The sequence below is a fragment of the Symphalangus syndactylus genome, chromosome 7 (assembly GCF_028878055.3).
Source record: "Symphalangus syndactylus isolate Jambi chromosome 7, NHGRI_mSymSyn1-v2.1_pri, whole genome shotgun sequence".
In the NCBI taxonomy this organism is placed as follows: Eukaryota; Metazoa; Chordata; class Mammalia; order Primates; family Hylobatidae; genus Symphalangus; species Symphalangus syndactylus.
The window spans coordinates 69,819,380-69,834,101 of NC_072429.2; the positions used below are offsets into that span (position 1 = coordinate 69,819,380).

A 14,722-nucleotide genomic window follows, 5' to 3' on the forward strand; every position below is an offset into this window, starting at 1 on the left:
TGACTTGATCCATTAAATATTTAATTTCCAAATACCTGGGTTTTCTGGCTATCTTACTGATTTCTAAATTCCACTGTGGTCAGAAAACACCCTCCGTATGGTTTTGATCCTTTTAAATTTTATTGAGACTTCTTTTATGTGCCAACATATGGTCTATTTTAGTAAATACCCATGTAAACTTGAAAAATTTTGTATATTCTGCAGTTCCTGGGTATCAGGTTTTATAAATTTCAATGAGATCAAGGTAGTCAGGGATACTTTTCAGATCTTCCATGTCTTTACTGCTTGTTTGTGTAGTTCCATCACTGCTGAGATAAGGATGTCAAAATCTCCTATGATTGTAGAATTGTCTTTTTCTCCCTTTAATTCTGTGTATTTTTACGTACTGTATTTTGATTGTTATTAGGCACATATACATGGATAACTGCTGTCTTCCTAATGAAATTATTTTTATTATACATTAAGTTCTGGGATACATGTGCAGAATGTGCAGGTTTGTTACATAGGTATACGCATGCCATGGTGGAAATACTTTTTTTTGAGATGGAATTTTGCTCTTGTTGCCCAGGCTGGAGTGCAGTGGCATGATCTTGGCTCACTGCAACCTGCACCGCCCAGGTTCAAGCCATTCTCCTGCCTCAGCCTCCTGAGTAGCTGGGTTTACAGGCATGTGCCACCACGCCCAGCTAATTTTGTATTTTTAGTAGAGATGGGGTTTCGCCATGTTGGTCAGGCTGGTCTCGAACTCCTGACCTCAGGTGATCCACCCACCTCGGCCTTCCAAAGTGCTGGGATTACAGGTGTGAACCACTGTGCCCTGCTAAAATACTTCTTTTATCATTATGAAGTAATGATATATTGATGTGTGTGGATGGATTTCATGTGTGTTTATCTATGAAGTAATATATAATGAAAACACCACTAGATAATACTGTACTTTGAGCAGTCATACATATTCTGAAGAACATATGTGGTTTTCCTCACATATTCTTTAGAACATAAGTATGTGTCCTTTATTATACTTAACACACTGTACTCATCATTTATTCCTAAGACCCAAGTTTTTCTCGTGTCATTTTCCTTTAGCCTAAAAATCTTCGTTTAGCGATTCTTGTAATGCAGGTCTACTTGTGATGAACTCTTGTTAATTTTTTCCTTCTCCGAAGATATCTTTATTTCTCTGTCATTCCTGAAGGGCACTTTCTCAGAATGTATAATCTGGGTAGATTCTCCCTGCCCCTTGTAAGTATCTTTTGGCTGCTGTGTCTCTGAAGATAATGTCGTTATTCCCATTGTTGTGGCCCATATGTAATGTGTCATATTTTTCTGGCTGCTTTCAAGATTTTTTTTCTTTATCATTGGTTATCAGCAGTTTCATTATGATGTGTCTAGGCCTGGTTCTCTTTGAATTTATCCCGTCTGAAGTTCACTGACCTTCTTGAATCTGTACGTTTTTGTCACCAAATTTGGGGAGTTTTCAGTCATTGTGTTTCTTCAAATACTTTTTGTCCAAATTTCTCTTGGTCTCTTTGTGGGAATGCAGTTACACATACATCATGCCTTTTGACATTGTTCCATAGGTCCCTGACTCTGTTCATTTTTATTCAGTCTTTTTTTGTTGTTTATTCATCAGATTAGATCATTTCTATTGATTTGTCTTCAATCTTACTGTTATTTTCTTTTGTCTTACTTGTTCTTCTAGTAAGTCTGTCTAGTGACTGTTTTATCTTAGGTATTGTATTTTCCAGTTGTAAACTTTCCATTTGGTTTATTAAGAAATATTTTCTCGTTTTCTGCTGAGATACACACCTTTTCATTTATTGCATGTGTTTTTTTCTTGACCTCCTGGAGCATAGTTAACATAGCTGCTTTAAGGTCCTTATATGATCATTCCAACATATGAGTCAGCATAGAGTTGGCATCTGTTTTCTGTTGAGATGGATACATTCTCCTGATTCTTTTTATCAGTTAATTTTTGAATGTAACTTGTGAATGTAGTAGTCCCTTCTTATCTGTAGGAGTTCAGAGATCCCCAGTGGAATCCTGAAACCATGGATAATACCAAACTTTATGTATACTGTTTTTTCCTATACATACACACATATGATAAAGCTTAATTTATAAATTAGGCACAGTAAGAGTAACAGCAGTAACAATAATAAAATAGAATAATTCAAACAGTATACTATAATAAAAGTTATGTGAGTGTGGTCTCTCTCTCTCACAATATCTTATTGCACTATATCTCCAGTAACTGAAGCCAGGGAAAGCAAAACTGCAGGTGAGATAAGGGGGACTACTGGATTCTCTTGTGTAGATGCTGGCTTATAATTCTGTAGCTGGCGATCTGTTTAGATAGTAGGCTCTGTCTTGCCTTTTGTAGGTTGAAACTTCAGTTCCTGTCCAAACCTATGCTGTTTTGAGTCTGTCTACATATGCACACTTCAGGGCAGCCTGAGCCTGGTGGGTTCATGTGCAGAACTAGAGGATTTTTCTCTGGTTCTCTCCCCTTCAGGATTTTCCCTGTAGCCCCTGTCTGCCTGGGCTCCTTTTCCTGTTCCCCTGGGTAGAGTGCAGCAGGCTTGCCTTAAGGATCTCAGTCACATTGCCACCACACTCCACAGGGGCAAAAGAGAGTAAGACAGAGAGGAAACAGGAAGCTCATCCCAATAGCAGACCCTCCCAGTTTTGATTTCCCTGCACATACATACAGTCTGCCATCTTTTATTCACTCAGAGTTCTTGGGGAGTTGTATTTTATCTAGTTTCTAGTTGTTGTCAGCAGAGGATAGGCCACAAGGGGCTCACAGTGCCATACCAGATCCAGACTCTTGTTTTTAGAAAAGATGGTTCTCTTCTTGGTTTATTCTCCCTGATTTGATGTGAGAACATGTCACGCAGTGTAACTCTTCTCTGCCTTTGTTTAATTTGTTCCCTCTGTGTGGGACTCCCTTGTCAACTCCACTCCTAAAATTGCATGCACCCTTCACAGCCCAAGGAAGTCTGTCTCATTCTGTGGACGTGTCCACCTCCCTTTCCTGAGATCCCAGGCACTTTATTCACACTGGTAGGAGATATTTATGGATCCAGTCATTCATTATTTATTGAAATGTTAATCCAGTACCCACTTGTATTTATTTTTATGATTAAAAACAGTGAAAGCTTAAAATCAATGGCAGCTTTGGGGAATGAGCCAGCACTGTGGTTGGTGTGGGGATGAGGAGCCCAGAGCAGTGTGGTGAGAATAGGAAATGGCCAGCAAGGCTTGTATCTTGGGAGTAACAAAAAAAGAGGGAAAAGGAAAAAGAGATGTGAAGCATGATGGTTTATCTGCCTACAGTGTTTCCTTCTCCCCTTCCCTCCCCTCCCCTCCCTCCCCTTCCCTCTCCTCCCCTCCCTTCGCCTCCCCTCCCCTCCCTTCCCCTCCCCTCCCCTTCTGTCCCCTCTCCTTTCCTCTCCTTTTTTCCTCTTTTTCCTTTCCTTCTTTCCTTTCTTTCTTTCCACGCACAGGGTCTTGCTGTGCCACCCAGGCTGGAGTGCAGTGGTGCAATCATAGCTCACTGCAGCCTCAAACTCCTGAGCTCAGGCGATCCTCCTGAGTAGCTGGGAATACAGGCTCACGCCACCATGCCCAGCTAATTTTTACATTTTTTGTTGAGATGAGGTATCATTATGTTGCCCAGGGTGTTCTCGAACTCCCTGGCCACAGTGTTTCTAAGAAATTGGAAATCAGTTCCTGGAAGAACAACAGAAATTTACTTGATTGTTGATCAGGGATGAGCTTTATATATTAGGGCCCTTTGTCAGTGTTACTAATATTAATAGAAATAAAATTACTTGGACAGAATCATACATGTAAATTATGATTCAAATAAAAAGAATTTTGAAGCTGGGCATGGTGGCACACGCCTATTGTTTCAGCTTCTTGGGAGGCTGAGGCAAGAGGATTGCTTGAGCCCAGGAATTCAAGGCTGTAGTGTGCTATGATTACATCTGTGAATAACTACTGCACTACAGCCTGGGCAATATAGTGAGGCCTGTCTCTAAAATAATAATAATAATAATTTAATAGCAACCTAGACTTATCTTTTAAATTTTCATGGCTGGGCATGGTGGCTCATACCTGTAATCCCAGCCTTTAGAAGGATTCCTTGAGCCCAGGAGTTCGAGACCAGCCTGGCAACATAGCAAGCCCCCATTTCTACAAAAAAATGTAAAACTTAGTTTGATGCGGTAGTACGCACCTGTAACCAACCCCAGCTATTTGGGAGGCTGAGGGAAGAGGATTGTGTGAGCTTAGGAGGTCGAGGCTGCAGTGAGCTGTGATTATTGCACCACTACACTCCAACATGGGCAACAGAGCAAGACCCTGCCTCAAAAAAATAAATAAAAAAGAAAATTTTCAGTGATTATAAACTGTTTACTGTTATATATTTATCACCTTAAGTTGGGACATATAAGGAGCAAAATGGCTCAACACAGGGTATGTTACCCATTCATCAAAAGATAAAATTTAGGCCAGACATGATAGCTCACTCCTGTAATCCCAGCACTTTGGGAGGCCAAGGCAGGTGGATCACCTGAAGGTCAGGAGTTTGAGACCAGCCTGGCCAACATGGTGAAACCCCGTCTCTACTAAAAATACAAAAATTATCTGGGTGTGGTGGCGCACGCCTGTAGTCCCAGCTACTCAGGAGGCTGAGGCAGGAGAATCGCTTGAACCCGGGAGGTGGAGGTTGCAGTAAGTCGAGATCGTGCCACTGCACTCCAGCCTGGGTGACAGAATGAGACTCCATCTCAAAAAAAAAAAAAGAAGTAGGCCGGGTGCGGTGGCTCACGCCTGTAATCCTAGCACTTTGGGAGGCCGAGATGGCTGGATAACGAGATCAGGAGATCGAGACCATCCTGGCTAACACAGTGAAACCCCGTCTCTACTAAAAATACAAAAAATTAGCCGAGTGTGGTGGCAGGTGCCTGTAGTCCCAGCTACTCAGAAGGCCGAGGCAGGAGAATGACATGAACCTGGGAGGAGGCAGAGCATGCAGTGAGCCTAGATCACGCCACTGCACTCCAGCCTGGGCAACAGAGTGAGATTCCATCTCAAAAAAAAAAAAAAAAAAAAAGAACTAAGATTTACTAAGGTGTAGAATTTCTGCCTGTAATTGCTATCCAGCAGCTTCTTATTCCTGAGTCTGTGACATTGTCTCATTTTTCTTTGTGTAGATGTTTCTTTCTCAGCAAAATAGAGGAGAAGCTTACCCCTCTTCCAGAAGACAATAGTATGAATGTGGATCAAGATGGAGACCCCAGTGACAGGATGGAAGTGCAAGAGCAGGAAGAAGATATCAGCTCCCTGATCAGGAGTTGCAAGTTTTCCATGAAAATGAAGATGATAGACAGTGCCCGGAAGCAGGTGGGTACTCATGTCTGTCCTCCCTGCTGTGTCACAGGATTTTGCTAAATTAGCTTTTCTCTAATTTTAGCTTTTCTTTAGAGTGTGAACCTTAAAATAATTGGTAGGTGTTATTTTTTTTCTCTCTTTATAAGTAAACTTGGCCGGGTGCAGTGGCTCACACCTGTAATCTCAGCATTTTGAGAAGCCAAGGCAGGCGGATCACTTGAGCCCAGAAGTTAGAGACCAGCTTGGGCAACAGAATGAGAGCCTGTCCCAAAGAAAAAGGAAACTTGAAGGAGCACTTATTCAAAACTCTCCAGAAAGCCTCTAGAGTTTATTATATTCCTGTTAATCATTTCAAAATGATTATCATCTGTTATTTGAAAAGCAGATAAACCTAATGTCAAGTTTGATCTTTAACAAAATGAATCCTTACCAGTTAGTTACAAATTATTTTTAGGTTTACTTTGTAGGAATTATCATTTAATACCAGGACCCCTTCTTGATATTAAGTATACATTGCTTAAAAATTGCATGTAATCTATTTAAATGTATATAATCTTTAAACATACTACAGAAGCTTGCTATGTTAATGACCCTACATCAATTGCTGTTGCAAGGCAAAGGATGATATTCTAGTAGAAATAACACTTCTTTTTTGTAGCTTTAAATGCTCATTTATAGATTTTTCTTTGGATGAGTGTAATATCTAGTAAGAATTTTTATATTGCAAATAACAGAAAATCCAATTAGAGGCAGGCAGAGTAGGAACTGGATGAGAGAAGAGCAGGGTGTGGCCAGAAGGGGCGATCTGAACTGAAGGACTTAGTGGTGAGGGAGTTGGGGTCATGGGGAGAGTACCCCAGTGTAGTTAGGAAATTGTCTCGCATGATGAGGGGAAAGACATGTTCCCTGCCATTGTTACTGTCTAGTGAGAGTGGGGGCTGCACACATGATGACAACAGCACCGGTGGGCAAAGAAGAGAGATGTCAGCAAAGCTTGGAGGACGCAGGGAAGAGAAGAGCTTCTGCCTTGGACAGGGAGGTGTCTGGGGCAGGGGGATGTGATTTACGGTAGGCTTTATGGGCATGGAAGGATTTGGACATGGGATGGCACCAGGTTTGCAGAGGGCAGGAGACTGCATCCTTGCAGGGATCAGGAGGGCATTGAAGGTTCCATGCATGCTGGCCAGTTGTAAGCTGTGTGGGAGATTGACAGCTCTGGGGAAAGCAAAGGCAGAGAAAGACCAGGAAGCTCCACATTTGGGGAGTGGGGTGGTAGTGAGCAGGGCAAGAGAGGTGCTCTGTAAGGAGATCCAGGAGAACCCGAGGTGACAGGAGTGATGAGAGTGTCTGGCTGGGAACAACTTGGATTTCTAGCCTGGGTGGTTGAAAGGGCAGTAATTAGGAAGACCAAAGTCTGATGAAAATGTCTTTTGAAGCTTGAGAGAGAATTAGAGGTGTAGATTTAAAAAGACATACGTATAAGCAACTAAATAAAAAATGGGTCAGTTGTATTCAGAATTAAAACTGTCGTGCCTTACCTGAGAAGCTGAAGAATGTATAAAGACAGCTCATGTAATGGGAGAAACTATTTACAGATCACATATCCGATAAGGGTCTAGTATCCAGAATGCATAAAGAATGCTTCACAACTGAACAACAAAGAGTCAAACAACCCAATTAAGAAATGGGCATGAAGTGTTTGAATAGACATTTCTCCAAAGAAGATAGGCAAATGACCAACCAGCTCATGCAAAGATGCTCAGTATCACTAGGCTTGAGGGAAATGCAAATCATATCTACAATGAGAGACCGCTTCACACCCACTGGGATGGCTGGAAGCAAATACACAGATAACAAACCTTGGAGAAGATGTGGGAAACTGATACCCTTCTGCACTGCTGGTGGGAATGTAAAATGGTACATCTACTGTGGAAAACTGGCATTTTCTCAAAAAGTTAAACATAGAGGCTGGTCCAAGTGCAGTGGTTTTTACAACTAACTGGTTACAACCATTTAAGATTTCTTTGTTGATTCTCCACTTCTGATGCTTCACTTGACTATACTTAAAAAAAAAAAAAAATGTTGAGGCCAGGCGCGATGGCTCATGCTTGTAATCCCAGCACTTTGGGAGGCTGAGACAGGTAGATCACCTGAGATCAGAGGTTCGAGACCAGCCTGACCAACATGGTGAAACCCCCGTCTCTACTAAAAATACAAAAATTAGCCGGACGTGGTGGCATGTGCCTGTAATCCCAGCTACTCGGGAGGCTGAGGCAGGAGAATCACTTGAACCTGGGAGGTGGAGGTTGCAGAGAGTCAAGATTGTGCCACTGTGGCAAGAGCTAAACTTTGCCTCAAAAAAAAAAGCAACAACAACAAAAAACAGTTGAACCTAGAGTTACCATATGACCCGGCAATTCCACTCCCAGACCCATGAGAAACAAAAGCTTAAGCTCACATGGAAATTCATACACAAATGTTCACAGGAGCATTATTCAAAATAGCTGGGAAGGTGGAAACAACCCAAATAAGATGTGGCATGTCCAGCCAGGTGCAGTGGCTCAGGCCTGTAATCCCAGCACTTCGAGAGGCCAAGGCGGGTGGATCACTTGACGTCAGGAGTTTGAGATCAGTCTGGCCAACGTGGCGAAACTCTGTTTCTACTAAAAATACAAAAATTAGCCAGATGTGTTAGCACACGCCTGTAATCCCAGGTACTTGGGAGACTGAGGCAGGAGAATTGTTTGAACCCGGGAGGCACAGGTTGCAGTGAGCCGAGATTGTGCCATTGCACTCCAGCCTGGGCAATAAGAGTGAAACTCCATCTTAAAAAAACAAAAACAAAAACAAAACAGGTGGCATGTCTGTACAATGGAGTATTATTCAGCCATAAGGAGGAAAGAAGTGCTGACAGGTGCTGCAACATGCATGAACCTAGAAAACATCATGCTAAGTAAAAGATGCCAAACACAAAATCACCACTTATTTTCTGATACCATTGTTACAGAATGTCTGGTGTAGGCAAATCCATAGAGACAGGAAGGGAATTTATGGTTGCCAATGGCTGGGTAGTGACTCTGAACAGACAGTGAATTTCTTTTTGGGGTAATGAAAATGTTCTGGAATTAGGGGTGGTGGTTGTACAACTTTGTAAATATACTAAAAACTAGTGAATTGTACCCACCCTGCATGCCCGCCCCCCAGAATTTATTTTTTTATTTTTTTATTTTTTTTTGAGACTTGCTCTGTTGCCCAGGCTGGAGTACACAGAAGCTCACTGCAGCCTCAACCTCCCAGGTTCAAGTGATCCTACTACGTTAGTGTCCAGAGTAGCTGGGACTATAGGCACGTGCCATGGTGCTGGCTAATTTTTTAACTTTTTTAGAGACAGGGTCTCACCATGTTGCCTAGTCTGGTTTCAAATTCCTAGACTCAGGTAGTCCTCCTTCTTTGGCCTTCCAAAGTGCTGGGATTACAGGCCTAAGCCACTAAACCTGGCCTGAGTTGTACTCTTTAAATATGAATTATATCTCAGTGATAAATTTAGAGACATAATTGAAGCTAAAGAAATGGATTCGCTACTCTAAGGTGGATTGTGTCGTGCAAAGGGGGAAGCAGGCCAATTAGAAACTTCTGTCACTTGTGTATCATCATACCACCTTCTCTCTTTTTCTTCTATTAATACAGAACAATTTCTCACTTGCCATGAAACTACTGAAGGAGCTGCATAAAGAGTCAAAAACCAGAGATGATTGGCTGGTGAGCTGGGTGCAGAGCTACTGCCGCCTGAGCCACTGCCGGAGCCGGTCCCAGGGCTGCTCTGAGCAGGTGCTCACTGTGCTGAAAACAGTCTCTTTGTTGGGTAAGTTGACCGCTTTTATCCACATATATCTTAAAGGGCTGTGTTATATTGTCTTGTGTATCTTCTTCTTCTTTGTGCTGCATCATCTGACATTTGGGAGGTAAATCTTTGCAGTAATTTTAGTGAATATAGCAAAGTGAGCCAGAGAATGATAGTTTAATTATTTTGAAAACTTTGTGTTTGCATATAAGATGTAAACAAACATGAAAAGCCATTTCAGCCTGGGCACAGTGGCTCACGCCTGTAATCCCAGCAATTTGGGTGGCCACGGTAGGTGGATCACGAGGTCAGGAGATCGAGAACACCCTGGCCAACGTGGTGAAACCCCATCTCTACTAAAAATACAAAAACTAGGCCGGGCGTGGTGGCTCATGCCTGTAATCCCAGCACTTTGGGAGGCCGAGGCAGGCGGATCACGAGGTCAGGAGATCGAGACTATCCTAGCTAGCACAGTGAAACCCTGTCTCTACTGAAAATACAAAAAAATTAACCAGGTATGGTGGCGGGCGCCTGTAGTCCCAGCTACTCAGGAGGCTGAGGCAGGAGAATGGCATGAACCCGGGAGGTAGAGCTTGCAGTGAACTAAGATCACACCACTGCACTCCACCCTGGACGACAGAGCAAGACTCCATCTCAAAAAGAAAAAAAAAATTACAAAAGCTAGCCGGGCGTGGTGGCAGGTGCCTGTAGTCGAAGCTGCTCTGGAGGCTGAGGCAGGAGAATTGCCTGAACCTGGGAGGCGGAGGTTGCAGCAAGCCAAAATCGTGCCACTGCACTCCAGCCTGGGTGACGAGCAAAACTCCGTCTCAAAAAAAAAAAAAAAAAAAATCCATTTCCTCCAAAAATAGTTTAGTCTTTAAGACTGCATTAAAGAAAGAAAGCTTTCTTGGGCAGGTTTGGGTCTGGTCCCCCGCTCTGTTGCCCTGTGTCTGAGGGTGTGTGCTAGCACTCTGATCAGGCATGATTCAGCTGGGTTCCCAGACCAGCTCTTAAGCATCAGCCTCAATAAAGGTATCTAGGGGAGAAGCACTCTTTGTACACTGATCCCAAGAGCAGAAGATAATCCTAGTTGGATGTGGTGGCACGCACCTGTAGTCCCAGCTACTGGGGAGCCTGAGGCGGGAGGATGGCTTGAGATCAGGAGTTCGAGGCTGCAGTGAGCCATGATTGTGCCTGTGTGAGTGGCCACTGTATTCTGGCCTGGGCAACATAGTGAGACCCTATGTCTAAAAAAAGAAGAAGAAGAAGAGAAAATTATCCTGATGATTGCTAAATAATTATATGAGCTTTTTTGAGGGGAGGAGGGGGAGTTTGCTGATGTTAATATTAGTATCCATATACCCATATAATAATAATTACACAGTTAGAATATGGTTGTAGTTCGTAACAGCCTTGCATGATAAGCAGAGCCAGTAGTTGTGATCCTGTATGTGAGATAACTCTGGCAGAGAACTGTCAGATCATGGGCAAGGAGGGCATGTGGTTGATCAGGCCTCCTAGTTTCAACACTGTTGTCGCACCTCTGCACACTGCAGACTTAACCAGCGCTGGTTCAGCATCTTGCCCATAACCACACAATCAGAGCAGAACTAGAACTTCAAATGCAGCAGTGCCTGTTGCTTCATTAGCTATGGGCCCCAGTGCCAATTTAAAAATCTACCCTGGATTATTAATATATGTACAAATGCATTAGTACCCATTTCCTATTCTTTATAACAGAATTAGGTGCTTTGAAAAATTGCAGAATGATGATGCTTGAATAAAAAGTTAATTCATAAAGTTTCAATTGCTTAGCCTCTGTGGGCTTTGATACAGTTACTTCTAACAAAGAACATCTTTCATTAATATGTGAGTTCAAGAAATTCCCTAGCCAGTATTTTAAGTCAGTTTCTTATACTTTCAACATTTATTTTTATTAATTTCTTAATAGAAAACAACCTTTAGGCCAAGCACGGTGGCTCACACTTGTAATCTCAGCACTTTGGGAGGCCAAGGTGGGCAGATTGCTAGAGCTCAGGAGTTCGAGACCAGCCTGGGCAACATGGCAAAACCCCATCTCTACCAAAAATACAAAAAATAGGCCGGCATGGTGGCGCAAGCCTGTAGTCCCAGCTAATTGGGAGGTTGAGGTGGGAGGATCGCTTGAGCCTGGTAGGCAGAGGTTGCAGTGGGCCAAAATCGTGTCGTTGCACTCCAGCCTGGGTAACAGAGCGAGACCCTATCCCAAAAACAAAGGAAAAGAAAACTTTTGTAGACAATGAATTTCTTCTTTTTAATTCCACACACACAAAAAATGTTTTTTTTGTTTTGTTTTGTTTGTTTTTTTAATCCAACAGATGAGAACAACGTGTCGAGCTACTTAAGCAAAAATATTCTGGCTTTCCGTGACCAGAACATTCTCTTGGGTACAACTTACAGGATCATAGCGAATGCTCTCAGCAGTGAGCCAGCCTGCCTTGCTGAAATCGAGGAGGACAAGGCTAGAAGAATCTTAGAGCTTTCTGGATCCAGTTCAGAGGATTCAGAGAAGGTAATACTGGAGGAATGTTTTACGCTAGTGTGCTGTGTATGTCTTCAATGTGCAGTGTTGAGGCCACAGGAAAGTAATAATAAGGGTGTTGCTTTGTGTTTTTAAAATATATTTGACAGTTATGCACAGCCAATTTTCTTATGTGGAAAATTGACATACTCTGTGTTTCCTATTTATTTGAATGATACAAATTTTTTAATATTAGAAATCATGAATTTTAAATTTTTTTAATTAAAAGAACTGTAGACAGTTCTTTTATGACTTTTGTTAATTAAATTTCCCCACCCATCACCATTCAGACATCCCGCCAGCTTATGGAACAAATCAGCCTTTTCTGCATTTTTATTTAGTGCCTGCTTTGCTTAGCTTCGTGCCGATTATTTTGTTTTTTTCAATAGTTACCTGCTTCCTTCTCATTCACTATGTCCTGCCTCACCTCAGTTGTGGGGCCTTGTCTTCTCTTTCCATGATGCTACCAGTGTCTGTGCAGGACACTGAGTGCAGGAGCCGACTTCCAGCTCCCTCTTATATTCCCGACAGCCACGCACTCCACTGACCAGACCCAGCTCTGTGTTGCTTGTGCACCATCTGGCCCATGCTGGGCTTGCATTTTTGTTTGGCCGGTTGTTACGTGCTGAGGATCTTATTGGAATTGCTTGCTCCTTCACAGCCAGGGCGGACTCTTGTTTTTCCAGTTCCATAGCTTCAGTGTTATTTTGGAGCTGTTGATCCATTTATGTGTCATGAGTCACAAATGGAAAGCAGAGTTCTTTGAGAAAGCTTCAGTCATGCTCATGGGTTGAGGTCTCTGTGAATTCCAGGTAATCGCGAGTCTGTACCAGAGAGCATTCCAGCACCTCTCTGAGGCTGTGCAGGCGGCTGAGGAGGAGGCCCAGCCTCCTTCCTGGAGCTGTGGGCCTGCAGCTGGGGTGATTGATGCTTACATGACGCTGGCAGATTTCTGTGACCAACAGCTGCGCAAGGAGGAAGAGAATGCATCAGGTGAATTGCAAAATTAAAAAGCTAGTGTTCCATTATGTCAGCATAAAGTCTTACGAATTTTGTACATACCTTTGGTCTCCTATTTGTTTGTTTTCAAATTACAAATATTTTGAAAATCCTATTGTCTTTTTAAGAGACAATGGCAGCCGGGCTCAGTGGATCACTTGAGGCCAGGAGTTCAAGACCAGCCTGGCCAGCGTGGTGGAACCCCAACTCTACTAAGAATACAAAAAAATTAGCTGGGCGTGGTGGCCCATGCCTGTAGTCCCAGCTACTCAGGAGGCTGGGGCAGGAGAATCGCTTGAACCCAGGAGGCAGAGGTTGCAGTGAGCCGATATCCACTACTGCACACCAGCCTGGGTGACAGAGCGAGACTCCATCTCAAAAAAAAAAAAAAAAGAGACAATGGCCTCTTTAAGCAACATGACCTACATTTAAATGGAGTCAAGTGGTCCTCTGTTTCCATTTGTTTAATTTGTACTTTGGTATTTTGCTTGCAGCTTCAATATTATTGGCTCGTGTGGCCTGCTTCATGCTCCTGGAATACAGTAACCACCAGCTGCCCCTTATGTTCCCAGCCCAGGATTCAAACTGTGCTTCGTGCAGAATGGGCACTCTAATGGAAGGATTTGGCTCCAGGATAGATACAAAACTGTACCTGGTGTGTGTTGGTGTAAAGTGGTAGTTAAGAAGAGAACAATGACACTACAAAATACAAGCCAAAAAGGGAAAATGTTAGCATTTAAGATCATAGTTTATGGATAATTGGATATATTGACCATTGCTTTCTTCTTTGGTGTCCTTGATAGTTATTGATTCTGCAGAACTGCAGGCGTATCCAGCACTTGTGGTGGAGAAAATGTTGAAAGCTTTAAAATTAAATTCCAATGAAGCCAGATTGAAGTTTCCTAGATTACTTCAGATTATAGAACGGTATCCAGAGGAGACTTTGAGTCTCATGACAAAAGAGGTTGGTGTCTTTATTCTACCTGGCGGTAAGGAACTTTACAGAACTTAAAGATACGCTTATTTATATCCAAACGCGTTAGTGTGTGCAGTGCATGTATTATAGCTTTTCCCAGCCAGCTGGGAATTCTGCTACATTCTGAGGATGTAGGTAATTTAAAGCTGCAAAAATGAGTTTTCGCATTTACCCATTTTCCTCTGTGGGTGTTGATAAAAACACTGTCTGAACAAGGACCCAGAGAGATGGAGGCGGGGTGTGTGGGATGGTAACGGGATCTTGTGTGGGAAGCTTGTTGCCCCTGCAGATGAGGCTGTGGCCAGTCACATTTGCTGTGCCCAGTGCTCACCTGTCATTTAGCCCAGAGGGAGTGAGCAAGGTTCAGCTTGCATTCCACCTCCCAGGAGCACAGCATCTGCCAGCGGCATGGTGTCCAGAGGGGTCTGGGAGCATGAGTGAGGGGTCAGTGTATGGACATGGGAGGAACCCACACCCTTCCACATGACCTGCCCCTTGGCCCCACCAAGGGCTGAACTGCCAGCTGCACTCCTGTCCTTTGGGCTCTGTCTGTGTGCGGGAGGGCTCCACTGACTTCATTGGCAAAGTGTAGGGCCTCTGAAAGGCTTCGTAGTTGATTTTTATAGATGTGTAACTGGAAGATAGGGCCAAGCTTTGAGTTGAAAATGTAATAGTTCAAAAAGGGTTACATGGTTCCTTCTCTATTAGCTTTGCATGGTGAGTTTTTAAATAATGTTGATCTCTGGGCTGCAGGGACCCAGTTTGACTTTTAGGGCCCTAACCACTCCCTCCACCTTTTTCTGCATTCTGAATAGTAGACTTTCTCAGTAGGTATTAAACAGGTTAAGGTAAATTCAGAAATGCAACATGTATGTGTTTTTCTTCAAGATAAGTGAGCAAATAACTTCATTATGATTTTTTTCAATATAATATAATATTTATACAT

The 14,722-nt window shown here is 43.0% G+C and overlaps 1 protein-coding gene across 4 annotated transcripts in view; it reads left to right on the forward strand.

The window, feature by feature from the left end:
• PRKDC (protein kinase, DNA-activated, catalytic subunit) overlaps window positions 1–14,722 on the forward strand; it is a 186,913-nt gene that overhangs the window by 148,149 nt on the left and 24,042 nt on the right. For all 4 annotated transcript variants that reach the window (XM_055286467.2, XM_055286469.2, XM_055286468.2 and 1 more), the window contains exons 69-73: window positions 5,223–5,412; window positions 9,088–9,262; window positions 11,599–11,792; window positions 12,614–12,794; window positions 13,604–13,764. In XM_055286467.2, coding sequence (XP_055142442.1) covers window positions 5,223–5,412; window positions 9,088–9,262; window positions 11,599–11,792; window positions 12,614–12,794; window positions 13,604–13,764 — 901 coding nt within the window. The remainder of the gene's footprint in view (window positions 1–5,222; window positions 5,413–9,087; window positions 9,263–11,598; window positions 11,793–12,613; window positions 12,795–13,603; window positions 13,765–14,722) is intronic.